This window comes from Trichoderma evansii, assembly GCF_050947405.1.
Source record: "Trichoderma evansii strain SZMC 28006 chromosome Unknown GGI43scaffold_11, whole genome shotgun sequence".
NCBI classification, from domain to species: Eukaryota; Fungi; Ascomycota; class Sordariomycetes; order Hypocreales; family Hypocreaceae; genus Trichoderma; species Trichoderma evansii.
The window spans coordinates 812,117-837,188 of NW_028145195.1; the positions used below are offsets into that span (position 1 = coordinate 812,117).

The window sequence follows — 25,072 nt, forward strand, 5'->3', positions numbered from 1 at the left end:
TATCCACAGCTCTATTATAGTAGTTTCCGTGAGGACCTATTTTCTCGAGTCTGGGCCTCCAGTCTTGACTTATTAGGAGGCATACTGTGCTGAATGGCTGTCACTGCATTAACTTCTTGGTAGGGTTCTTGATGACCGGCAGTTGAGTTGACAACGGTCGAACATAGACAGGCCGAATGTTTTTCGTTTTGGCTTGAATAAGCGGCGAATAAGCAACGCTGTTTATAGCATTATTATTCTATTTGCCTGTTCGTATGCAACAGTATAAGCACACCATTTGGAACACTGGCTGCATCATCGGCGAGCGACGCACGTGAGAGCCTTATAATGCATGCGCACGCTATGCTGTGCCACCATCCCTTTGTTTACGAGTTGGATGGATGCTTAGCAAGACATTGTTACATTTATACAAAACCAGTTGCATCTACGGTCGAAGTCCAATACTGTTACAAGGTTGATACACATGATTACACGGCATTTGCTGTGTAAATTGTTTACGAATGCTGAGTAACTCAATGTCGAGGCACCACCTCGGGCCAAGGTCCTATTTCAGGATACTAATCGTCAATAGCGCCCGTTGATGGTGGTCGCCGATCTCACATCTTTGAGCAGCACAACTATAACATCACGAACCAACCAATGATATGTCGTGTCAACACACGGGCCAAAAGTTCCCTACTGCAATGATAAGTAAGCATAAATGCTTATGGCCACGGATTTTCAAGCGCGAGTTTGCCGTCAATAGTGTGCCGATCTGAAATCGCGGGGGACAAACTCAAATCGAAGGCAACTGCGGCGTTTCACGATGCTCCGTGGACCGTACTCGTACGTAAGAGGGACATCTGATAAGCTGCTACCGGCAGTTATCAAGATCATCCCCGAATAGGATCAAACACTGAAAGAAGCATATCTCTATGGAACGGGAGTCGCCGCCCTCCATCTCGCAGGTTCCCGGGGGAACTGGGGAGATGGCGATCGTTTATGCTGCGGAGGATGATGCTAGCGAGATATAAGTGTTGATAACGATGCAGGTACGCCAAGCATTCTCTTGGACGAGTTGCACGAGCTTGGGGGAGCAAGATAACAGTTATGGATACTGATAAGAAACGAGAGGGACAATACTGTAGCATGATGGCGGCGACCCCGGACAACCTGGAGGTGCGGAATCAAACCCGGAGGTTACAAAGTTGCTCTGGGGCTTGCTTATCTATGTGGAGTGATTGGTTGGACAGCTGCTCTTCGAAATTTTCTTCGGTCGCGGCGCCGCCCCGTTTTAGCCGTTTTCCAAATGGAATTCTTTGAGTAGGGCCTTTCCTGATGGGGTAAATGAGACGGGTATTGTGCCTTTTTGAGGCTTGACTCGCGTGGGCTGATGTTGGAAGGGAAAAAAAAAAATTGTGTTCCCGCAAAACAAAGATAAGGAAGCTGAAAAAATAAGGGTCTGGTATGCCGATATATATTCTAGGGTCTTTTTTTATGGGTTCAGAGCTGCTCAAGAGACGAATGAGAGGGTAATTTGTGGATTTTGAAGAGATGGGAGTCATACTGGCACATGTGCACGGCAACAGTTGGTTGTGTCTCTAATATGCAGTTGTGTCTACAGTACAAAGTGTCTTGAGAAACCTTATGAGTCGTACAGGAACAGTGGTTGTAACAAGTAAAAATAGAAACACACATCACACAACATTCCAACTAGGACAAAGAAAGGCAGCATTCCATTCCCATCTGCAACGCAACGTGGCGGTCAAGACATGCTTCTTTAAGCTTGGATCGCATAAGGTTGTTCAAATGCTAGTTTGCAGCAAAAAAAAGAAAGTGTGCGTGCGCTAACCGACGGTCCGAGGGAAATAATGTATACCCGACAATTGTGTTTAATCAACCTCCATCTCCAATTCCAGCGAGATGATAGGCAGTTTTTTTTGGGGTCCAAGAGCTAAAAAAAAAAATGCCCCGCTAGCAGCCTGGAAGCGTTCCGATAGTCCTAGCTAATTACTGTATTTTTCTAACCCGCATCCACAACCTATAACCCACAATCCACTGATACTGTAGAAAGCAAGCCCCGGCGATGCGTTGCGCTGCGTTCGCATTGCAGGGGACTTGGCAAAACTCCACAGATACCGATTTTAGCGTTTTAGCGGCAGCAGCTGGGAAGTGGGAGGGCAGTGACGAGTGACGACAGCTGCAAATTGGCAAGTGCCTGCCTTGTGCTCGGTGCTGCTCCCCTCCTTCCCACTTCCCAGCCTCAGGGTCCCACCGCACCTGCCCGTCGTACCGCGCGAATGGAGATGCAAAGGAAGGTGCCGAATTACAGTATTTGATTAATTAATTAATTGACTGTCCATTGTGATTCCATGGCTCTATCGCTCAAACGTAATGATTGAATCAGCGATATGCCTTTCCAACGAGCCGCCGCATCGATATCCGCGCTCTAAACCGAGCTCTAAACGACACCGTCTCTCAGCTGCTGCTCCCTGCGCCCGCACAATCTGCAAAAAATCCAGCCGCATATGCACGCGAGCTGCTCTAGCCCGGCCGGAATAAGATATACATACAAGTTTAAATAAAAGGATAGAATAGCGAGGCACGCGAGATGGAGGAAACAAGCCGGCGCCTCTTCCGCCAAAAGCCACAAATCAGCACCATAATCAACTAGCCAAGTAGACAAAATTGACACTCTTTTCCTCTTTCTGCTGTTTCCCACCCCCGCGGCCTCGCCCCTGGTTCCATTTTCTCCTCTGGACCGCCACCGCTATCATTAGAGGCCCCACCACATACGCGAAAAAAAAAAGTCGTCGACGTAGAGAACAAGGTGCTTTAAAACCGTGAGCTCCCGCAGATCTTTTCTGGTCTCCTCTTCTCTTCCAGAGGACGTATTCGTCCTTTCAGTTCGTTTGCGTACCCTCCCAAAACACCATATCCAAATCAAAGCCCAGCCGCAGCCATGGGTTGGATGGACAACATCAACGTCAAGGTCGCCCGCAGTCCTGTGGGTCGATGGTTCCGTCTGGAGGGCTCTGGTCATGTAAGTCGCCAAACTCGCGTTTGAGTCACATCACGAGACCTCTTTTTGCTGCAGAGAACACCGCTGCCAAAATGAGCCTCGGGATGGTAAAAGAAGCTTCCAAAGCTATCAGGACTTATACTCATCATCATGTCGTGTCTTATAGCCCAAGGAACGAAAGGGATCCCAGTTCTTCACCGAGATCCGCGGCGGCATGGCCACCTTCTTCGCCATGGCCTACATTCTCGCCGTCAACGCTTCCATCGTCTCTGATACCGGCGGCACCTGTGTCTGCAATGGAGGACCATCAGATCCCACTTGCAACACCAACACGGAATACGCCTTGTGTGTCCAGGGCATCAAGCGCGATGCCGTCACTGCCACCGCTGCCATCTCCGCTTTTGCTAGTTTCTTCATGGGCCTCTTCGCCAACCTGTAAGATACCGAAATCTTTGGAGGATCTTCTTGGAGGATCTGAGACACATCTCGCAGGATTACCCATCTAACTTGTCTTGTGTAATAGCCCTGTCGGTCTTGCTCCTGGAATGGGTCTGAATGCCTATTTCACCTATACTGTTGTTGGCTTCCACGGCACTGGTCCCGTTCCTTACCAGGTCGCCCTGACTGCCATCTTTGTTGAAGGCTTCATCTTTCTGGGCCTCGCCCTTTTCGGTATGCGGCAGTGGCTTGCTCGAGCCATCCCTCACTCCATTAAGCTGGCTACTGGTGTTGGTATCGGTCTGTTCTTGACCCTCATCGGCCTCACCTACAGCGAGGGTCTTGGTCTCATTGTTGGCGCTACCGACACTCCTCTCGAGCTTGCCGGTTGCTCGCCTGCCAATCAGCTGGCAGACGGCACATGCCCCAGCTGGGATAAGATGCGTCACCCAGCCATGTGGATTGGCATCTTCTGTGGCGGCATCTTCACCGTCCTTCTCATGATGTACCGTGTCAAGGGTGCCGTCATTGCCGGAATCATCCTCGTCAGCATCATCTCCTGGCCCCGAACCACGCCCATCACCTACTTCCCTCACACCGCTGTTGGTGACGACAGCTTCAACTACTTCAAAAAGGTTGTAGACTTTCACCGTATCGAGCACACTCTCAACGTACAGCAGTGGGACGTTAGCGAGTACGGCGGCCAGTTTGGTCTTGCCCTCATCACTTTCCTCTATGTCGATATCCTTGACTGCACTGGTACCCTGTATGGTATGGCTCGCTTCGCCAACCTCATCGACCCCGTCACTCAGGATTTCGAGGGCTCTGCTGTAGCCTACATGGTCGACGCCATCAGCATTTCCATTGGTGCTCTCTTTGGCCTTCCTCCCGTCACGGCTTTCGTCGAGTCTGGTGCTGGTATTTCCGAAGGTGGCAAGACCGGTCTCACTTCTGTCGTCACCGGTATTTGCTTCTTCATCAGTATCTTCTTCGCTCCCATCTTCGCCTCCATCCCTCCTTGGGCTACTGGTAGTGTCCTGATCATTGTCGGATCCATGATGGCCACGTCCGTCACCGAGATCAACTGGAGGTATATGGGCGACGCCGTCCCTGCTTTCCTCGCCATCGCCATCATGCCATTCACATACTCCATTGCCTATGGCTTGATTGCCGGTGTCATGTCATACGTTGTCATCAACTCCACTGTTGGCGTTCTGAGGTTCGTCTCTCGTGGCCGCATTGTGCCTCCCAACCACGACGAAAAGGAGCCTTGGACATGGCGCATTCCCGGTGGCTTCTTCCCTCCTTGGCTTGTTCGTTTGTTCCAAGGCAAGAAGGACTTCTGGCGTGAGTCGGAGACTGTCGTTGTCGAAGAGCACATCAAGGACAAGGAGCGAGATGCCAACTCTGAAGATCACGACGCCACTGATGTGAGCCATACCACCGAAACTCCCGAGGTCAAGTTATAAAAGAAGAAGAAAGGAATCTGTGTCTAGTCATAGACGCAGATTCCTTTTTTTTTCTTTTTTTTCCTTTTTCCTCCAACTTTCCCACGTGCATATAGAAAAGTCGTTTGAAAGATGACGTGATTTGTCGATGTTTGTGGTTTTTTTTTTTTTTTTTTAAGTTTTTGAGATGACGATATTTCAACATGATAATGTCCCGATATATAAAGAGATGGTATAGAAATTTGAGAGGGAACATCGAGTGGGTATAAACACCTAAACAAAGGGAAAGAGCATGGAGTTAGCATTTTTGTTGCACATTGCCATGATACCTATATACCCTGCATCATAGCAGGAAGAAAATAATAAAGTAAAAACCTTTTTTGAATATATATCGACTCAGCTGGAATATGTGCAATGAGCGTGATAAACTTCACCAAATGATGGCAGAGATCAAACTGGCTTCTTCATTCATGTTTATTGTCATATCTTCATGATCTTTTGGAGGGTATATCGTAGATTCCAAACATGTCATTCGCTTTTTAAACGCTCATGTAATCGCTTTATGCCATCAAAGCAATGTGCTTCAGCTCACTGTATCCATGTCAGTATATCAAGAGAGTATCCAAGCAATGACAGTAGCACTCACTTTTGAACCTGGTATCCAACCTTGGTAGGAGGATACTTGGACGGCTCACCCTCATCACGTCCCAGCTTAGCCTGCTCCTCGCGCACCTTCTCCGCCCTCTCCGCCAACTTGGGCACAGGGGCCAAGTCGAAATCCGAATTCAGATGCCAAAACAGTGTGCTCGAGATTCTCACCAGCGGCCTATCGGGGAACTCGACCTTGCGCTTCTCAATGGTCTCAATAGTGCGCTCGTTGACGACGACCTCGTGGTATCCAGCCTTGATCAGTCCGCCGGTGATGTACTCGATCTGCTTGCCGGCCTGGACGAGGAGGTAGTTGCCCTGGGGGATCTTGACGGGGATGCGGGAGCCGGTGTTGCGGGCCCAGATGTTGAGGCCTGGGTAGCGAGAGCGGCCGTGGATGGTGAGGAAGTTGAGGTCAGTGTGGAAGCCGGCGAGGATGGTGTCGAGGGCAGAGTATCTGTTAAGGTCGGAGGCAGTCGGGGCGAGGAGATGGGGACTGTTTATTAAATGGGTCAGTTTTCAGGATAGAGTCAGGAAAAGAGGAGACGAGAGATTAACGAACCCGTAGCGGCCGGCGTTGCTGAAGTACTCGGCTTCGAGACCGAGGCCAAGTGCTGTCATTTCGGACAGTTTGGAGACACTGTTTTGTTGTATTGTTAGATTAACTTGAGCTGATTGGTGGGGAGCGTCCAAGACAGAAACTCACGCATTCTTCATGGAGCTTCCCCACTGGTTCATCGTGGGTGCCCATCGCTCTTTGATATGTGCTGCATCAGGCGTGATGTTCTCGGCATTCAAGCCGGGAAACTGCGTCTCATAGGGCGGCAGCTCCACCATTCTCCAAAAGAAGCGAGCTTTGGGATCGGGCGAGTGCGCTGAAATGTCCAGCGGTCGCTGGCTCGGCTCTAGTCTCTGGATAACGTCGAGGCATGGCTCGTCGACGGCGCACTTTGGCTTCTCGGTGTTTTCGAGCGTGACGCCGATCTGGTAGCTCAGCTCGGGACGCTCATCGCGCTTGAGGTCCTCCTGGGGCTGGGCGAAGTAGTCCTCGAGGAGGTCGAGGAAGGTGTCGTTGTCAGCTCCGGAGACGCGCGAATCGTGGAGGAGGAGGGCGCCGTAGGTGATGAGGGCATTGGCGGCGCGAGTGCATTCAGCTTGGACGGCGGGGGAGGTAGGAGGGTTGTTGAGGTAGATGTCGAGGTCGATGATGGGGAGGTCCATCGAAGGCTGGGCTTGTTGCGATTCGGATGCCATGATGGATGTTGTTGGTGTTGAGGGGAGGATGATCTGCAATAGACAAAGAGAAATAGAGAAGAGAAAAGAGACAAAGAGACAAGGGTAAGACAATATTGAACAAGGGAAGGAGAATTTTTTTTATTATTTAAGCGAGTCTCGAATCAGTTCTCGTCTAGCAGATTTAAAGATCCAAATCTGCAAGCTATTAAAGAAAAAGATCCATGCTCTTCACCAAAAGTGGCATGAGGGGGAGGGGCTGCAACGGGCAGCGTCCAAGCCAAAACTTTTCAGTGGAGACCTCTGGCCGGGGCTGGGCTTCGGAGCCGGCCGAAGCTCGCACGGAGGACGCCTTCAGGATCCACGTTTTAGACGTTAAAGAGCATCTGGGGAGCATTTCTAGACGTAAAAGAAATCCACTCTCTGTGGGCTTATAGTAAGATTGGTGGAGATGTTGGAAATTCTTATGAGATTATTTGCTGAAGAAAACAAAAAAGGAAAAATAAAAGCTTGTGATTTTGAGATGAAGAGAGAAGAAGCAAAGAAATTTGACAGCAAGGGTCCTTTCAGCCTCGCTTGTGGGTGTGTGTGTGTGCCGATCCTAGGCGAATGCCACCACTTACAAGGCACCTTTGTTTTGCTGCGGCAAGGAGATTTTACGCACATCACATGCATACGGCCAGCATCTTCATGCAAAGCCAAGACCATCACTTTCAAATCCTTGCTGGAATATCGCTTTTTCATCCGGAATCACGGGCCGATATTCCGGAGAGCTCTCTCCAACCGGATGTCGTTCCTGTGCATTGCATGAATTAATTTTTGTGTTACGTGAAGAGGGAGGCATCTAGGGTTGTACGTCCTTGGATTGGTAGAAGCCCTGTAGCTTTATAGAGCGTGGCGACGGGGAAGAGAGCTGATACATCCGGTGGCGGTGAGCGACACGTAAATTCCAGGGTCTGGTGAAATTGTGAATTTGGTGTTACTATGTACATGTATGTATAGATAGTGGAGTGGTTTGCGTGAAACAGAATGCTGATTATATGTTGATATATTTTCCAAATAGACGAACTACTATCAGTCTAATGTGCAGTAGCATTTCTGAGAATAACTGATTAACCCATATCCAAAAATCAGGCCAGTACAGAATAACAATTTCGCTATGGTAAAAAAAGCAGGCCAAAGAGTGTCCAGAAGCCAAGCTAGACCATTCAACAGCCATGCCAGGCCAAGTAACAGCCATGGGAGAAAATAAAAAAGCTGCACCAGAAGATAGCTTAGAACTCCCAATGAAAAAAAAGTCAACGCAGCAACAATCACACCTCCAGTGAAAATCACGAGTGTCATGATTGACGCGTATTCATCCTTCAATACGTAGTACTTAGGCTGCTCAACAGCTTCCTTCTTCGGGTCGATAGAGCTTGTTCGCGGTTTCCAGCCCTCGCTGTGAAATTGCGAGGGGTGGGCTGTGTTCTTTATATAAGCTTCATCTTTCGCCTTGTTATTGTCGTATGGCGTAATTTGTTCGATGATGTCGGTTTGTATTTTCCTGTTCTCGGTATCAGGTGGTAAGGCATGAGTTATCTTGCTAGTCCCAAATATCTTTCTTATCTCCTCATAATGGCGCTGCTGATTCTGGTGGAGAGACTGCCTTGATGCTTTCCGGTTCACAGTATCAAATAATGAGGGCCGGACTTCCTTGACAGCAACTACTTTCCTAACAGAAGGCCCTTCTTTGACTCCATTATTTTGGCACGGCCGGTTCCAGCGAGAAAAGGGGTTCGGAATTCTCCAACTCTCGCTACCAAATATCCAGAAAATTCCCATTGACTCCAGGCTGCACCAAGGTCCTCTGGTTAGGGCTGTGCTCTCGTTAAAAGACTTGTACATTGCTACGTTCAGTTCGTGCCCTTCTATTAGTGTATGTGCTGTGATTATTGTATTAGTCGCACCGACATTAAAATGATATGGACGGTGGAAGTGAACTGACCATATACAAGCATGTCCTCTGATCCCTGGGCCGATTTTTCATCAGATAATGCAGTGTTGACTTGCTCCAACTCGAGGCTCCTATCCCCAATTATCTGGGCCAACCTCATCTGCTTCAAAAACAGCCAAAACCTAGCACATGACTGTTGTTGATACCCGTCCAAAAGGCAAGCAAGTTTGTCGCGGCGACTCGATTCGTATCCAGGAGAACCCCAGTCTAAATCCACACACCTAATCCAGATTTTATACATGGTGTTGGACATTGCTTTGTCTTCGTCATAAGTTGCTACTGTCCCACCTACCATACATGATTAGTATCCCTATCAAATTTATGGATAGAGAAGGGTCATACACAGCCTCTTATAAACCGCCTCAAAGTTAAAGTCTGCGTCTTCTTTTCCTTGTCTCACCTCTTCGAAGAATCGCGCTTTGGCCATGTTCTGGATCTGGAATTGCTTCACATCGCGATGCTCACTTGGCCAAAAGGTACATTTAGCAATAAGCTCCCTTCCTTCACGTAACATAAAATCAGACAGGCCCTCGATGTACCTCGTCTGTTTGCCTACGTGCTTCCCAAAAATATTTTTCCCCACCTCGCACGGCTCTGTTAAATACCATTCCAACAAGTCCAGGAAGACGTCTTTCCGATCGAAAATAATCCTCGAGCCATGGAACGCGTGATCAATCAGGAGACCGTTGATCGTTCGGACATGGCGGGTAGGTATTGGAAAGATTGTGAAGCAGAAACTGTCATCCATACCCAGTTGCTGGTCCCATCCAGATCTTGGCACTAGCCTTCCATTGACCACCTCCAGGTAGCTAGTCGCTGGCTTGTGGACAGGGAGATCTTCCAGAATAGATTTAGTTCCACTGCCATAAAAAGAATCAATCCATAGCAGTCTCTCGAATTGCCGCAGCTCCTGACCGTCCGGATTTATATCCCCATATGGCTCAGGCAGAAGATTAGACCGCAAGACTATGGCGAGCTTGGGAGAAATCGGTGCAAACCTGTGAAAGCGAGGAGACATGGTGGTGTGTTTGCCTGTACTGCTATCATAATAAGATGTGGTTTGCCCTTCATGTACATTATAGCAATTTTCTGTAAGAACAAACTCTTCATCATCGTTTGCTGGTGTGCATATGGCCATGTACATGGCCATAATATGGTCGATGAACCTGTCGGCGAAGGGGAAATAAATGCTCTGGCAGATACGCCATTTCCAACTTCCCTCTATGTCAATATCCAAATCTATAATCTTCTCTAGGCTCTGGAGCCAGACATCAATTGGTTTGGTGAAGCCGTGCTTTGCCATGTAAGCCTGCAAAAGCTCTTTATCGTCTGCATCATAATCTTGCATGCTATCCACGTTGAACAATTGATAGTATTGTTTTCCACGATATGTGAGCAAGAACATGAACTTGCGCAATAAATCTTTTTCGGCTCTCTTCAGCAATACGGCCTGCTTTCCATCTCTGTACGAGTTGGTGATTTGGCGATAGATGCAGCTCGCCTTCCTCTCAAACTCGCTAAATTTTTTCTCGAGACGGGGCTGGACTTCCAACGGCTTTGCCGGGGTGTCGTACATATTTTCCAAGCCACAAACGCGCTTCACCGAGCATTCCTCAAGGAAAAATTCATCAGTCAAACAAAGACTGTTCACCACCGGGTCTCCGGCATACATCTTCTTCTTACGGCTGCGCCTCCTAGATTTCCCCGCTTTGGAGTCTCCTGGCGGCACATATTTGTGAGAGAAGTTTCTCAGTAGGAACTGAGGAATATAATGTTGATACTCTGGCTTGTGAGTTTCCATGCTTGGCCTGACTAAAGAGATCCGGTTCATACATGATAGAGGTTATGAGGCTGGGATCTTGCTGCTGAGCCCCCGCTCCGGTTGTTGTTGTTGGGTCGGATCATACGCGACCGCAAATATTCTGATTGGTCGTTGGATCTGTACATCATCCGTGATACTTACCCGTTACATATGACATGTAATATCAATTTTTAGCAAGTACATGAGTTCGATTGGCCAGGTATTGCCTTGGTGAAGCAAGGGTTGAAGTCGGCGTCTATCGTGACATGTTTCTCATTTTGCAATCAAACCAACATCCCTAGCAGGAAATCTAAATCTTTTTTCCCTTTAAATTCTTTCAACCATGATGAGCCCGGTCGTTTCTCATAATAATTCTACCAATGGTGCCGGCATCCTTAAGGGCAATATGCTATATCTTCGTCCGATATGTCAAACGACCAGTGCATGGCGAGTTTATGAATGACAAACCTGCGCGATGACAAGATGCGCACTGACGAAACAAAAGGCTTCCTGCTTACGGCTATTCAGGAATAAATTCGCTTCTGTTTATATTGTCGCGACCCAATAGCTGGCAGCCAAAGAAAGCTACAGCGACAAGCACCCATGTATTACGGGTTAGTGAACCGAACTCAATTCGGTCGTGCGACTGCAACTCAACCAACGACGATTGGGATAAAATGCAATTGTAATTATCCTCTTGTTATCGGTAGTGGATGAAAAAAGAAAATAAGTGTATTTTATACATCTATATGCAGTGTGCCAATGGGACAATAGGATAGATCTGAAGAGTACCTGAGATGATGTTAAGCTCCTTGACAGTGATACATCCGAGTTTCATCACCGCTGATACCGGCCAATATATTGTGTAGACCAGTAAATAAATGACAATAGCTCTATTCATCGGTATTATATCATCAATAGGGGCTTTGAAAGAATTCATGGCCATCTATAAATCCCCTGCTATAGAGGGCTATTATAGTGTTTTCTCTTCTTTCATATACCCAGCTTAGAATCCAAAATTGCAAATCCAGATTCTTCAAGCGAGGCACGCAATTATTATACCGGGAGTTTCATGCAGCTATACACTATAAGACTTGCTGATATCGGGGAATCGGTTTCTTATATTGCTGCGCTCGATGCTTTTGCCGGGCTGCAGCCCTCAAAATGGAGCGACTACGGAGCCAAATGTTGAGAAATTGCAGTCTCATCAGGGTCAAATCGGAGCATTCTACTCTCCATTCTGGACCAAGTCATGATAAATTATCACCAACTTTAGGGTTTTGATCGAGATTTTGGAGTTGTAACCCTGGGGCGCGGCCAGATTTGAGATCAAAAGTGCCATGAAGAGGCGCTGTAACCCTGGTGGATTGTCTTTTTCGACTGTATTTTGGCCTCCTCATCAGGGTTATTTTGCATGATCATGATATTTTTGATCTGAAATCTGGATTATTTCGATGCTGTAACCCTGGTGAAGATATCTCGACCTAAATAATTTGGTGTTTTCATCCAGCCATTTCAGTCTTTTCAGTATATTTTGTTCAAATCATCACCAACTTGGGCCCTGATGATGCGACTTTGGTGTTTTCATTCAGCAAGTTTGCCTTCATCTTGATTCTTTTTGGCTCTCAATTATCACCAATTGTGATCTCAATTGCCCTCTTCGTGGTGTTTTCAGCTCCAGATTCTATCATTTCCTTCAGCTTTCAGATCCTCATCATCATGAAATTCGATCTCGTCAGTTCAAATTTGGTGTTTTCATCCGGCGCTTTTCGCATCATGGTGAACTTATTTTTGCTCTCTATTATCACAAAGTTGATCTTGATATCTCATTTCTGGTGTTTTCTTCTGCTATTCTGCCCCTCCCCGCCGCTTTCCCAGTCCCAGCTGCCACCGCATTACGACCTGCCAGCTGAATTTTTTGGTGTTTGCCACCACCCAAATGCTGCCACTCTCTCCAGCTGTAACAGCCTGATGAAGCCCAAATCTAACTGTTTGATCCTATTTCTTGGTGTTTTATTTGACCTTTTCCTATTGCAGCTGTCGCCCGCGTCGTCGCACGCATCCCCGAATTTTTGGTGTTTTCATCCATGTAGCCCCCACACCATCCCAACTGGCAATTCAACTCTATGAGCTATTCAACACAGATCAACGGAAGAAATTTTTATCCTGCTAAAATATTTATCGTATATTAATTTCGGATCTACTTCCTGAATTATGCTCTATGTATGATTGAAGCTGATCGCAACGATGCACCATCACTGATTCGAGTGACTTTGGGATTGAACGCGTATGGCATTGGCGAAGAGTGAGGCTCTACATGCCCACGTATATTATTCTATACAAGCTATTGCTCCCAACTGGCAGACATCTATGAACATGTCTTCTTTATCTGATGTGGCGAGGCCCATCGGCCATGTAGTAAGATGCAGGTAGAGGTTAATGGCGCAAATGTATTGCGAATCTCCAGAATATTCCTTGTATCCAAAGTAAGAAATTTGCCGAGCAGAAGAGACTTGCGTACTATCTCTAGTTGAGCAGCAGAAAAGTGCCAAGTTCCGCCTGCTGGCTGTAAGGATGCTGCTTGTGACCTAGCAAGCTACTTCAAAGTGTCTTGCAGATTCGTGGCAGGAATCAAAGTTCTTTTGGTATGCATTCCATCTCGTAAATACTCAGATTGTATATCATAATCCAATAAATCTATTTATCCAAGTATACATGTATCATGGGTATCATATGTGTATATCTCTCTCTCTAGAGTGCAGCTTCAATTAGCCTTCAATTAGCAAAATAATGGCATCAAATCTCACATTTACTAGCAAAAATTCCCAAAGCCAGTTTATCCTATCATCTTGTTCCCTGGCTCCTCCAGCCAAATTGCTTTATGGCCGTGACCGCAACCCATGCAACAGCGACGATGCCGACAGTGATGCGAACTTCCCGAGCCAGCTCTGCGGCCGATTGCGGAAACAGAAAAGTGTGGGCGTGGCTGATGGATCCAGAGTGTTCGGCTGAGAGGAGGAACTGCTCCATTGCGCTGGATTGATTTGACTGGTTGGAAGGTATATCACAAGTTTGAAGCTCAAGTTAGAATATAGAAGCACATGTTTTTTAGTAAAAGGCTTTTTTACCATGTGGTGATCGGCGCGGGTAGGAAGAATTGAATTGCAGATAAGCAGCGGGGCTAAGCCTATCGTGGAAGCCAAGCTCGGGATAGTGTCTGCTACCTCTGAATTCTCATCCCATCTATATACGGCGGTTCACTAGGATCATGATTCAGATTTTTCTTGGACTCGGTTGCAAAAATATATGAATAATGATCATTTGTTTTTCTTTTTACAAATAAATCCAATTCGATATCTAGGTCTTGCAGTGCTGTAGAGGCTTTGAACATGGCTGGGACTGCTTATACCAGCTGCTCGTCCCTGGATCTAGCTACGGCTACCGCTGCCCGAGACCGACACGCAGCTCGAGCCGCAACCTGTGCGAACCCGTCTGAACATGCAGTGCCGCATCTGACAGCGAAAAGGTCCGTGATATCTGTCAGAGCGGCACCGGGAGGCCACAGAACCGCCCCATATCGGCTCTTGGCGAGAGATGCTCCCTCGGCCGGCAGCACAAGATGACGAGATAGAATTGCCGTATGCGGAAACCTCATCCCGTGGAGGCTCTAGTTTGGCATTGAACTCCCAAAAATAGATACACGTATCTTACTGCCCGTCTTACACGGAATATGACCCAAGATCACATGCAGATAAAGCCAACACGGTCATGGGCTGTCTTGACATGTGCCGTCGAGTCAGTCATCTTGAAGCTATTTTTACTCTTTGTCATCTATCGCAGCTTGAAGAACTGAAAACGACGTTTAAGGCCTTGTTTGAAGCACCACTAACACTATTGATGCCATATAATTAGAGTGAGCTTGCTATAGCTTCGGCCTCTAATACAAGTGCGGAAGTATGATACGCCACTGTCATTTCTACAACGAGGGTGGGCAAGTGTGGATCTCATCCCCTGAAAGTCAGAGAGCTGAGCGGCTGAAATACGCGCACACTATGCCCAAATATACGTCACCAAGTAAATAAGCTAGATCGATGAAGCAAATGCTCGTCTTATTTCCTGAAACAGGAAGTGGCAGCAATGGCCGCATAGAGTAGCTATAAAGTAGATCAAAATAGCAATACTATCCAGTAGCATCATCCATCTCACGAGGCTGAGTACACGAGCAATCATCACAACTTGCAAAGAAAACAATAGCGAAAAGGCGGCAGTTTGCTACTCCCATGTATTTGTGCGGGCCCTTGTCTATTCGTCATCGTCAGCGACCGCCTTTCTCGCTAAGCTCGTCTATTAGTGCCACACCACGGACCTATCGTCTTTGTAAAGAATACGTAAGTAGGTAGTATAAGTACGCGGGAGGAATCTTATGCCCGCTGGCGGCTAATTTATGCCAGATATAACATTGGCATTAGTACGAGCCGCTCTGTCGGATCCGATATTTGGCCAGCTCCTCAATACTAGCATCTAGACAGACTCTGGGCATTGATTATCCCAGTAAAACTCTGCGGTTCTGATACGTGGAGTTGTTTTAAGCCTATAGCCGGTTACAAATGTTTGAGTAAGACAATATAGTCCGCGCGAAGAATAAGCACTTGTCCTAGCGAGGTGCCACATAGTCAAAGGCCCCTCTCTCTGGTTCCTTGTTTATTGTGACAGCAAGGCGTCAACTATTAATCATGGCTAATGGAGCATGTTTATCAGTTAATATTGTTGGTTTAAGCCATAGTGACTACTCCATAGTTACCGCCATGACAATTTTTCCGTGGAACGTTGATAAGTTGTTAGTAACAGTAATAGGCTCGCCGCCATCGGCGTTTGACGATCTCCATCTCCGGCGTTATGCTGTTATGCAAGCCAAGATTCAACTCCAATCTATGTAATACCGGGTTTGGAAATGGCTATATAAGAAAACGTTCAAGAAAATTTCCAAGTCTGTATAGAAGACACCTGTGGCTTGGGGCTATAACCATAGCTCAGCATCACATATTGAAACCAGCTGCTTAAACAATCATAGTTGTAAACACTCTTCTTTCCCGTATCCATCTTGCATCGTCTTTGGCGCATCCACAATCTTACTACAAGTCTGGACGCAGCCCTACCCGTCATGCAGTGAGCGAGACTAGTTCATCCATGGAGTTTTTGAAAATCAATACGAAAGGGGAATCAAAAAAGTTTTCTCCGAACACGTTACAAGGGGTAATATTTCAAAGCAAACTGGCATAATAAAAAGGTAGACCAAAAAAATACAAATAAGAGGGTTGTGTCTTTTTGTGGTATCTCAGCTACATAACATAAAACTTCTCTCTTCTCCAGCTCCTTCTTCTCGTCATTATACATCATTATATCCTTCATCTGCATATTCAGATTTAAACCTTGGCCGCCGCAATAATTGGTCCTCCAAGACCTCCCTCCGTGAGGATAACCGCTGCGCCCTGATCGGGAGCCAGCGAGGTTCTCGGCGCGGGGAGGTACCAAGTTGCGTTTCCGCCGACCCAGTCGCCAATCTTGGTGACCGATTCCACCACGTTGCGGTGAGGGATCTTCTTGCCCTTGTTGGGGCCTTTGGAAACCTTGACGGTCTGATCCTTCTGAGCGTAGACGATGTACGACACCTCGTAAGGAGCAGACACCTCCTGTTTGTCCGTATCGAGGCGGACTTCGGTATCGTTTGCGTCTAGGTAGGCGTTGAAGCCGCGGGTCTTGCCGGCATCTCTGGCCTGTTGAATAAGGGCTTGAATTTCTTCCTTCTGTCGGCCGCTGCCATCGACGATGCCGTTGACGACCACCTGAGGTGTGAACAGGTTGTTTCGAGCCCACCTCTTGGCATAGGCTCGCTGGCGGGCATCGTTGGAGAGATTGGAGAAGGTGTCCTTCCAGCCAGTGTGGTCAAAGATGGTGACGGGATATGTCAAGAGAAGCACATTGGGGTCTGAGGTACCAGCATGGATACCGGGCAGGGCTGGAGCGCACGCAGTGCAAGACTGCGACTGGAATAGCTCCGCAACTGCAAGAGGCTCAAAGCTGACGAAGCAGGCATCGGTGTGAACGTGGTCGGGATGGTCATGAACAGGGTTTCCTTCCTCATCCAGAGACACGGAGCAGACCAGCGGGGCGGGCTTCTTGCGGTGGAAGAGCTTGCGGATAAAGGCAGCCATTGTAGTATGGTGTTAAAAGGATGTTGTGATAAAGAGACTCAGAAACAGCTTTTTGAGCAAAAGCAATTATTAGTTTTGAATAGGCTCGCAAGGCTGAATGAACGAGAAGCACAATGATATTCAGTTTTCTCCTTCCGAAGAGGGGATGGGCTTCCCTTATTTATGCGTGCCCTCCCGTCCTGGCTGGCCACCTCTTCTTTGGCGCGATTCGTTTGGATTCCCAGCATTTCCAAAACACAATCATGCCAAATATTGCCAACTCCTGATTCCAAGCTATCTTGTTCGCGCGCCGTACTATGCGCCACAGCTCCCATGAAATTAGCCCCCAAAAGTTAGCCCGCTGCAAGGCGCCAAATAAGCACACAAAATACACGGACCAGGGGGACAGCAAGCATGGAATCGCACGCGATAGGACGTAGACCTGGCTTCTGATGATCGCGGGTAAGATATGCAAGCCCGTGGGGCATAGCTCAGCCGTAAGCGCTTGGCTGTTCATGGGGTTTGGAATCATGCACACATTTCTTGTTGGGTGGGGACGGTGATGCTAAGACAGAGCAAGTTCTCACTTTGTGCTAGCAGGGAACACCTGTAATACTTAATGATGCTTGTATACTTTGGCATATGTCTTCGTCAAGATTATTTGGCCATGTGCCTGATTGCTCACGCCTCCACAAGGCTGAACCAGCGTCATTCAGGAAAGACTTCACGACTAGACATGTGTAATCAGCATACAGCATGCGTATTCCATGCCTCAAATGACCTATAGATGAGGTCCCCAGACGCTTTCGTCCTGAAGCCAATCAAGCACATCTCCATCGCCAAATTCATTGTTTGTGGTGACCAGTCCCTTTGTGGGATCTCGGTCCGGGCCTGGGTCGTTGTAAGTCTCGACTTTTCTGGTATTGCCGGCACCGACTTCCAAAACTGTCCCTCCGATATTCTCATCATCCTCGACACATCTTAGCATTGCCTGCGCCACTTCCTGCGGAGTCACCCATGCGTCTTTAGAAAGATTAATGTTTATCAGTTTTTCAGGATGCTCCGTCCAGAGAGGGGTCTGAACGACTCCAGGCGCGACGGCGTTGACACGCACACCGAAGAGAGGCTCTAGCCGCGCGACGCTGCGAACGAATCCCGAAAGGCCAAACTTGGCTGCGGCGTACAATGGAGCCCTCCAGACGGGTATCTGGGCTGCAACCGAAGAAATGTGAATCACCCTCTTGGGATTACTCAGAGACGCCTTGGGCGGCGCTGCAGTGAACTTGGAGCCTTCAACTGGCGGTCGAGGGTACAGCCAGTGAGATATCGCCATTTGCGTTGCGCGAATTGGATGTGTCAGATTGATATCCAGGAGCGCATAGTGACCCTTATCGATCGTATCTCGACTTTCACTGGAGCCAGGCGGATGCCAGAAATTTGACCAGTGAGGCTCGTATACTCCAGCTCCCGGGCAAACAATGTCGATGTCTCCATACTTTTCAAGGGCAAAGCTAAACATGTTGGCAAGATCTGTCCATGATGTTACGTCTGTTTTGATAAAGGAAGCTTGACTTTTGTCCTCGCTCTGGTGTTTCGAGATGACATCTTTTGCTTCTGGCCGCAGCTCCAAATCTGCAAATACGACATTGCAGTTACGGGAGAGAAGAAGTTGCGCAAAAGCGAGGTTTATGCCTAATAAGAGTCATCTAAGTATGAAGCTCAACTATGAGTATGCCCAGGAAGACAGACCTGAGCCGCCGCCAGTTACGATGGCGGTTTTTCCAGAGACCGAAAACGACTTGGATGATGCCATGATAACACAGCCTCAAGCTACAATTCAACCAGTGGGGAGAGTTTATTGATCCTGTCGAATGGTGAGCGAACCGATACAGAAGCGAAAAAGAGCGCCATAGGGACAAGATTCCATACATCCATGGCCAAGTGCGGGGATTAAACGGCGCGAATGATGCAGTTGTGCATAATCACAGTAACATCCCCGCATACACGCCATTAAACGGCGTTGTACGTGTGGATAAATGAGGAATCTAGGCATGGAGCCTCACATACTGTGTATGAAAACACCTCGCTCGAAGATCCAAAGTGAATAGCATCGAATATTCGCATATTCGGGCCTGATGTTTTGTTGCTGTACAGCTGTCTATTGTCCCAAGTTTGCGATTGTCCACACATGCAGGTGCATGCACTCCATGCGATTAGATAAGCGGCTGGACTGCCTACGGTGCAACAGAGCTGGCAATCGACGCCATGCTATATTCAAGACAAGCTCTGGATATTACGTGAAAGAGACTCTTACACGGCCAAGTCATATGAGTTACTACATATTTTTGGAGCATTCAACGAGTGGCTTGCTTTGCTATAATTTCTCAAGCCCTTGATATCGCTCTATCCTAGCTCCTAGTCTTGGAAGACTTGCATCATACAGACTCACAACACTCGGCGCATGTCATCTTTACTTGATGAAAAAGTGAACTTTCATAAGCAAAATTCTGAAGAGAAACATTATTTGCTCGCTCAGTGCGTCAATTTCATTTATTCGCTGCTGCGCGTAAACCCAGCCGCGTCCATATAAACGCGATGCCTCGCTCGTCCGGAGCTAGCTTCGCCGTCCTCCGAAACAAAATTCTGCCTGGCCCCACCGCACACCGCTCTCGCTGGGCTATATATTTCTCGCCTGCCCGTCGAAAAGCGAAGCTTTTTTCTTTTCTTTTCTTCTTTAGCTCTCTTTGCCTTTTGGCTTAGATCAAGTGTAGTATCTGTTCTTTTCAGTTTAATCTCTGAAAGGTCTCTAAGGAGACCAATCGTGATTATTCTTATTTTTGACTTTGGGGCGGTTTCCTCTGTGCTTGCACATGATTCTGCCCACAGTGTCCCTGGTATTACACTGCCTCCAGGCGACGCGAACCTTCTTTTCATTGCTTTGCTGGGGCTTGCCCTGGCAGCGAAGAAGAGATTCTCAGTAGCTCAGTAGTCGTGGTAGTAGTAGTTCTCTGGCCGTGCTAGCGTCTTCTTGCACTCGTGAGATTCTTTTGCTTGCGATGAAGCCGTGATTGCGAGGTTGAACGCTTTTCTCAAGATGCATGCTAACGTCTATTAGATACAAGACAAGATCTATATACCGCTACAAAGACAGACGCTCCCTTTCCATTCAAGACGTAGACGGCGAGATGCTCAATCGACCCCCGTCCGTCACCAGCACGCTCCCGTCCACGTATCCTCCCGCCTTGCTTGTCAGAAACAGCATCGCACCCGCAAACTCTTCTTCTATTCCAAATCTCGCCAGCGGCACAAAGGATCCAGGGATACTCCCTTCTTCTCGAACTTCCACCGGCGAAGCTTTGATATCGCGCTCAGTCATCTCGCTTGGATACAGCCCGGGCACGATGGAGTTGACTCTGATCTTGTGCGGTGCCAGCAGCGTCGCGAGCTGCTTGGCCAACTGCACTGCTGCTGCCTTGCTGGTGCCGTAGGCAAATCCTGCCCTGGGTAAGCGTGCATAGGATGCTACAGATCCAGTGATGATGGCCTGAGACTTTTGCGGAACGACTGCTCTCTTGTTTCCCTCGTCAAGGAGATCCAAGAACGCGAGGACAGTGTAGAAGGCCGCGGTGACGTTGACGCGAAAAGAATCTGTAAACTCTTCCATGTCGTGCGCCCAGAGTCCCTCTTGGATGGACTTGAGATCGAGGTTGTCGACATTGCTTATGATGCTCGAGTTATCAGCCGTGATGGTTCCGCTGTTGGCAAAGACAACATCGCAGTAGCCCAACTCTTGGCGAACCCGATCCGCAGCTGCTTTCAGAGAATCTTTAGAAGTGACATCGCAGGCGACGGGCCTGATGACCTCTGGGCTGGGACTTGTATCTCTCGTTGCCATCAGGGCATCTTCTCGTCGTCCAAGAACGTAGACAGCCTTCGCCCCGTTGGCGGCGAGGGCATGCGCTGTGATCCTGCCTAGCCCAGAGCCTCCGCCAGTGATGACGGCAACGAGACCATCGACTCGGAAGAGAGAATCGGCGCTGTATGAATTCAAACTCATAGTTCCAAGAGTCGATTGGGAGAATTTACTACGTTGAAGCCAACAGATTCTACGATGATGCTTGTATCCGCGGCGGGCAAGATGACTCGCCGAAGAAAACAGAAGCAATCGAAAAGGAGCCATTTCAAACCAGTATTACACTCAGAATGACAACATTTCAAACTAAACACGCGTTCCCCATAGATGATTACTAGGCACATTTTAAAGGCGATCTCTTTTCTTAGATGCCGCTGACGGCTCATTCAGCGGCGGCTAAAACTCGAAGCGCACTGAGTTGAAACTTTTAGGGACAAGTTTCAGAGGTGATAAGGCATCATTGCGTCTACCTTCAGCGGGCACTGGCGCTGGGACAGTTCGCCAGTGCCTGGAAGGTGCGGTATCAGTTTAAGCTGAGTCACCATGTCACTGATAACGTGCAGCGTCAACACCGCAACTTCTTGTCGTCAATTCTTGGATACGACTTGGAATTCAAAATTTTGTTGATGTCTTACCTTATATCTCTGCATTTCAACCGTATCTGGGGCCACATCTTCACCACCTCATTTTGCTCCAGTCCACTGCATTCCAATTGTGCGTCGGCCAGCATGTCTCGCATGAACAGCTGCCAAAAACTCGCCACAAATCGATGGCGTGTCGACACAATAGACCCCTGTCGAATGTGATGGCCTGCATCAATTCAATCTAAATTTGTTATGGGGCGTCGAATTGGACGTGGGATCCTCTCATTGGTGGCTGATATCGCCGTCCCAGGGGCCTAATGGCTGGAATCACATGTGAAACTCGATGGGCACCCAGTTGGCAATCAATATTGACTTTGTTAGGGATGACCGTGCATTGCTAATGTTTACTCTAATAATCGGCTCGAGTCTCCCAGCATTCGAACGATGATTGATTCTAATTGCGGCGACACCTAAACATGTCGATATTTAGCAATTTGCCATTGATCAACTAGTTGAATCAGCATAACGAATCACTTCGCAAACTACAATGGAGACAGACGCTGTCACTGCCTCTAAGCAGGGGCCTCAACATATGCAAGGCCCAACGCTTCTCCCGTCACCTGTTGCTCAGGCCGTCAGCCTTGCCACTCGATCAACGTCGCTCGCAATCCGCATTGGATCTGTGGTAGGCAATGCTGGCCTCGATGCCGCAAGATTCACTACCCTCGGCGGCCTGGGGCTGGCTCGGGGCATGATTGAAGGCGTCATGAGCCGAGCTGCCAAAGATACTCTTGAGCAGTCGCAGACCGAGCTAGCCGTTCAAGAAGCAGAGACGATTCTAGAGCGTAGCCTTGAAAATTTACACTATGCCGTCACCCAGGCGGTTTTTTGGACTTCAGTCAGCTTCCGACTTACGGGCACAACCATCTCTACTGCTTCTGCAGGCTCACAACTCCTTTTATCGTCTCTCGATCAGCTCCTGGGCTCAACAGACTCCTCTCGAGCAGTTGCCAGCATCGTCACTCTTATTCGCCGTGAATTCGAGAATCCCACAACAGGCCTTCAAGGAGAACGAGTCGGTGTCATTGATCTGACTCTTGCTCTCAGCACATTGGCCTATCTACAGCGAGCATGCCGCAAAACGACTGAAGAAGAACGCCGACGGCAGTCCTATGAAGAAATTATATGGGATGTGGTTGTCTTGGAAAACGGAGATCGGGTGGATATTGACGAAAAGGTGTTGAGTGAGATCCGCGGGGGCTACAGCAGCCAAGATACAGACATTGTTCCGTCGACTTCCTCCAACGGTTCCTCGAATAATGCTGAAGATGACGAAGCTGTTATATCCCGCCTCAAGAGCCAGATCATGACCTCTGTGGCTCCAGGCACAGCCGTATCCATTTCCAACTCTGTATCTTCGGTGCAAACAATCACTGTAGATGTTCAGGGATCAAGGCTTCTTTCTCTACCAACCCCGCCAGGCGCCGAAATTGTTGAGACACAACCCCTTCTCACCTCTGGAAGTGCTCTTTCATCCAAGTCATCAGATCAAAAAGATCAACCTACATCATCCTACCGGGTGGTATACAAGATAAATCGCAATAAGAAGGAAACGACGTCTTTCCAAGGCGGAGAAGAGCCAAAATCTGAAGCCGTCGAAGTTATTGCTGATTACCAGAGTTCTGGAAGCGAGGAGACTCTCACTCCAGAGACGCCTATAATTGCCCTTACCGAAGACCAATCACCTCCACCATCGCCTATTACATCAGCATCTGACACTTTTGCTTTCCCATCGCCACCGGTTCCTCCAAAAGATAAGAGAAAAAGCCACAAGTCGCAGCCTCATGATTTCTCAAAACCAACCAAGTCCAGTTCTCGCAAAAACAATGCCGACTCCGCTAAAGCTTCTTCTCGAACTTCTACACCATCAAAAGAACCAATTTATTTAGAAGATTTGCCGACCCAAAACCAAAAGAAACAACGCAGCCATAAGTCTCATGATACCAGTAAAAAAGCTCATGGTGGAAAGAAGACTGAAATGGAGATTTCTTCGAGGTCGTCCGATAAAAGGGCTGGGTTGAAGCATATCCTTAGAGGAAACGGCCCATCTGTTTCACATATCTGGACAAAGGAGTCAATCCCATTGGACTATACCGGCAGTAGAGACCTACGTGCAAAGCCTTCCCTCAGAGATGTAGCGAGAGAATTACGATCGGGATCTCCACCAAGCGATGTAGTGCCAAGGTCACCCACTGAACACTACAGTGTCTATCTTAAGCCGCCTGGTGGCCATCGTCGAAATCGGTCGTATGCTACTAGCATATATAGTGTGGGCACCAACGACTCAGTGTCATCACTGGTATTGTCTTCATACTATCAAAAGAGCGCCTACAATACTTCTGACGCCCTGCATTCCCTTCAAACGCAAGGCTTCGTCGATGGAACTTTTCCCGAAGGCCACCTACTCCCCAATATTACTCGATACATGCGATTTTCATCAGCGAGCTACGGCTCGCACTTCCTCAAGCTCACTGGCATATCCAGTGAAACGCCGACTCCCGGCGCTTACGATGGAATCCATAACGATGTACGGCATTTTGCCCATCACACCGAATCGCAGACCGACAATATTCTTCTCGCTTCATTTGTTGATCCGCAGGGTGGCAGCGATGCTACTGGTTCTACTAGATCTGGCGTTCCTCTTGTCCACTACATCTCGCTCGACCACGCAGCCAAGGCCGTTGTGCTTGCATGTAGGGGTACGCTGGGATTCGAAGACGTACTGGCGGATCTGACCTGCGAGTATGATAGACTCGTCTGGAGAGGCAGAGGCTATCGGGTTCACAAGGGTATTCATGCTTCTGCTAGGAGGCTGCTCTATGGTGATGACGGCCGCGTTTTAGTCACACTCCAAGAAGCTCTACGTGAGTTCCCCGACTACGGGCTTGTATTGTGCGGACACTCCTTGGGAGCTGGCGTCACCTCGCTGCTGGGAATCATGCTGTCGGAGCCTAATCCTTGTGGTCCTGGCTTTGTTACCTCCGCTGAGCCCTATACAGTCAGGCCTCCACCGAATGAGGCTCTTATCAATGTGAGACTCAGCAAGATTCGCCCTCCATCTGGACGCCGCATACATGTATATGCATATGGCCCTCCAGGTGTCATGTCATCATCTCTGCGCCAAATCACTCGCGGCCTCATTACCACTGTCGTACATGGCAACGACTTGGTACCTCATCTGTCTTTAGGTCTGCTCCATGATTTTCAAGGCGTTGCCCTAGCGTTTAAAAACGACGCAAACAATACCAAATCCGAAATCCGTCAACGCATCTGGAATGCCCTCCAAGACAATGTCTCAGACAGGTGGTACAACTATCGCAGCGCCAGCAAGGTCGCCAGCAGCGGAGGTGTGAGCGACGAAGAAAGATGGATGCTTCCGGCGCTAGAGAATATGAGGGCGAGCATGAAGGGCAACAAGCTTCTCCCGCCTGGCGAGGTGTTTACCCTTGAGACGCAGCGGGTGTTGAGGAGAGATGCGTTCCTTCTCTTGGATGAGGAGCATCTTGGACGGCCGGCGCAGAGGATTATACTCAAGTATGTGAAGGATGTGGAGGGTCGATTTGGAGAGGTGCGATTTGGGACGAGCATGTTGACGGATCATAGTCCAGCAAAGTACGAAGATGCTCTGAACAAGCTGAGGGTTGGAGTGTCGACGTGATATACCTAGAATGCAAGATGAATTTGGGAGAGAGTCCGTAAGACGTCTGTTCAGCTGCAGGAATATTCAAGATGCTATAGATATTGTGCAATTCTCATGAA

At 48.3% G+C, this 25,072-nt stretch overlaps 7 protein-coding genes across 7 annotated transcripts; 2 read left to right on the forward strand and 5 right to left on the reverse strand.

The window, feature by feature from the left end:
• The first annotated feature begins 2,243 nt into the window (after positions 1–2,243).
• Positions 2,244–5,143, forward strand: GGI43DRAFT_59871 (permease family-domain-containing protein). The gene is made up of 3 exons (XM_083210061.1): positions 2,244–3,022; positions 3,168–3,436; positions 3,525–5,143. Exons 1-3 carry the CDS (start codon positions 2,942–2,944, stop codon positions 4,906–4,908), a joined length of 1,734 nt encoding a protein of 577 aa, XP_083060263.1. The 5' UTR covers positions 2,244–2,941; the 3' UTR covers positions 4,909–5,143.
• A 304-nt stretch (positions 5,144–5,447) lies between these two features.
• Positions 5,448–6,789, reverse strand: GGI43DRAFT_423239 (uncharacterized protein; the record flags this gene model as incomplete). Its single annotated transcript, XM_083208215.1, has 4 exons — positions 5,448–5,478; positions 5,534–6,031; positions 6,098–6,175; positions 6,242–6,789. The coding sequence occupies 4 exons, from the start codon at positions 6,787–6,789 to the stop codon at positions 5,448–5,450; spliced, it is 1,155 nt and encodes a 384-aa protein (XP_083060264.1).
• A 921-nt stretch (positions 6,790–7,710) lies between these two features.
• Positions 7,711–10,716, reverse strand: GGI43DRAFT_59956 (DUF4238 domain-containing protein). Its single transcript, XM_083210064.1, has 3 exons — positions 9,107–10,716; positions 8,756–9,052; positions 7,711–8,693 (listed from the first exon to the last, which is right to left on the reverse strand). The coding sequence occupies exons 1-3, from the start codon at positions 10,593–10,595 to the stop codon at positions 7,843–7,845; spliced, it is 2,637 nt and encodes an 878-aa protein (XP_083060265.1). The 5' UTR covers positions 10,596–10,716; the 3' UTR covers positions 7,711–7,842.
• Positions 10,717–15,812: 5,096 nt separating this feature from the next.
• GGI43DRAFT_60605 (thioredoxin-like protein) lies at positions 15,813–16,857 on the reverse strand. The gene has a single exon (XM_083210065.1). It carries the CDS (start codon positions 16,775–16,777, stop codon positions 15,989–15,991), a length of 789 nt encoding a protein of 262 aa, XP_083060266.1. The 5' UTR covers positions 16,778–16,857; the 3' UTR covers positions 15,813–15,988.
• A 555-nt stretch (positions 16,858–17,412) lies between these two features.
• Positions 17,413–18,762, reverse strand: GGI43DRAFT_60610 (uncharacterized protein). Its single transcript, XM_083210066.1, has 3 exons — positions 18,686–18,762; positions 18,506–18,620; positions 17,413–18,448 (listed from the first exon to the last, which is right to left on the reverse strand). Exons 2-3 carry the CDS (start codon positions 18,567–18,569, stop codon positions 17,538–17,540), a joined length of 975 nt encoding a protein of 324 aa, XP_083060267.1. The 5' UTR covers positions 18,570–18,620; positions 18,686–18,762; the 3' UTR covers positions 17,413–17,537.
• A 1,160-nt stretch (positions 18,763–19,922) lies between these two features.
• Positions 19,923–20,813, reverse strand: GGI43DRAFT_384338 (SDR family NAD(P)-dependent oxidoreductase; the record flags this gene model as incomplete). Its single annotated transcript, XM_083203506.1, has 1 exon — positions 19,923–20,813. The coding sequence occupies one exon, from the start codon at positions 20,811–20,813 to the stop codon at positions 19,923–19,925; it is 891 nt and encodes a 296-aa protein (XP_083060268.1).
• Positions 20,814–21,397: 584 nt separating this feature from the next.
• GGI43DRAFT_60625 (lipase family protein) lies at positions 21,398–25,068 on the forward strand. The gene has a single exon (XM_083210067.1). The coding sequence runs from the start codon at positions 21,801–21,803 to the stop codon at positions 24,969–24,971; it is 3,171 nt and encodes a 1,056-aa protein (XP_083060269.1). The 5' UTR covers positions 21,398–21,800; the 3' UTR covers positions 24,972–25,068.
• The last annotated feature ends 4 nt before the right edge of the window (positions 25,069–25,072 follow it).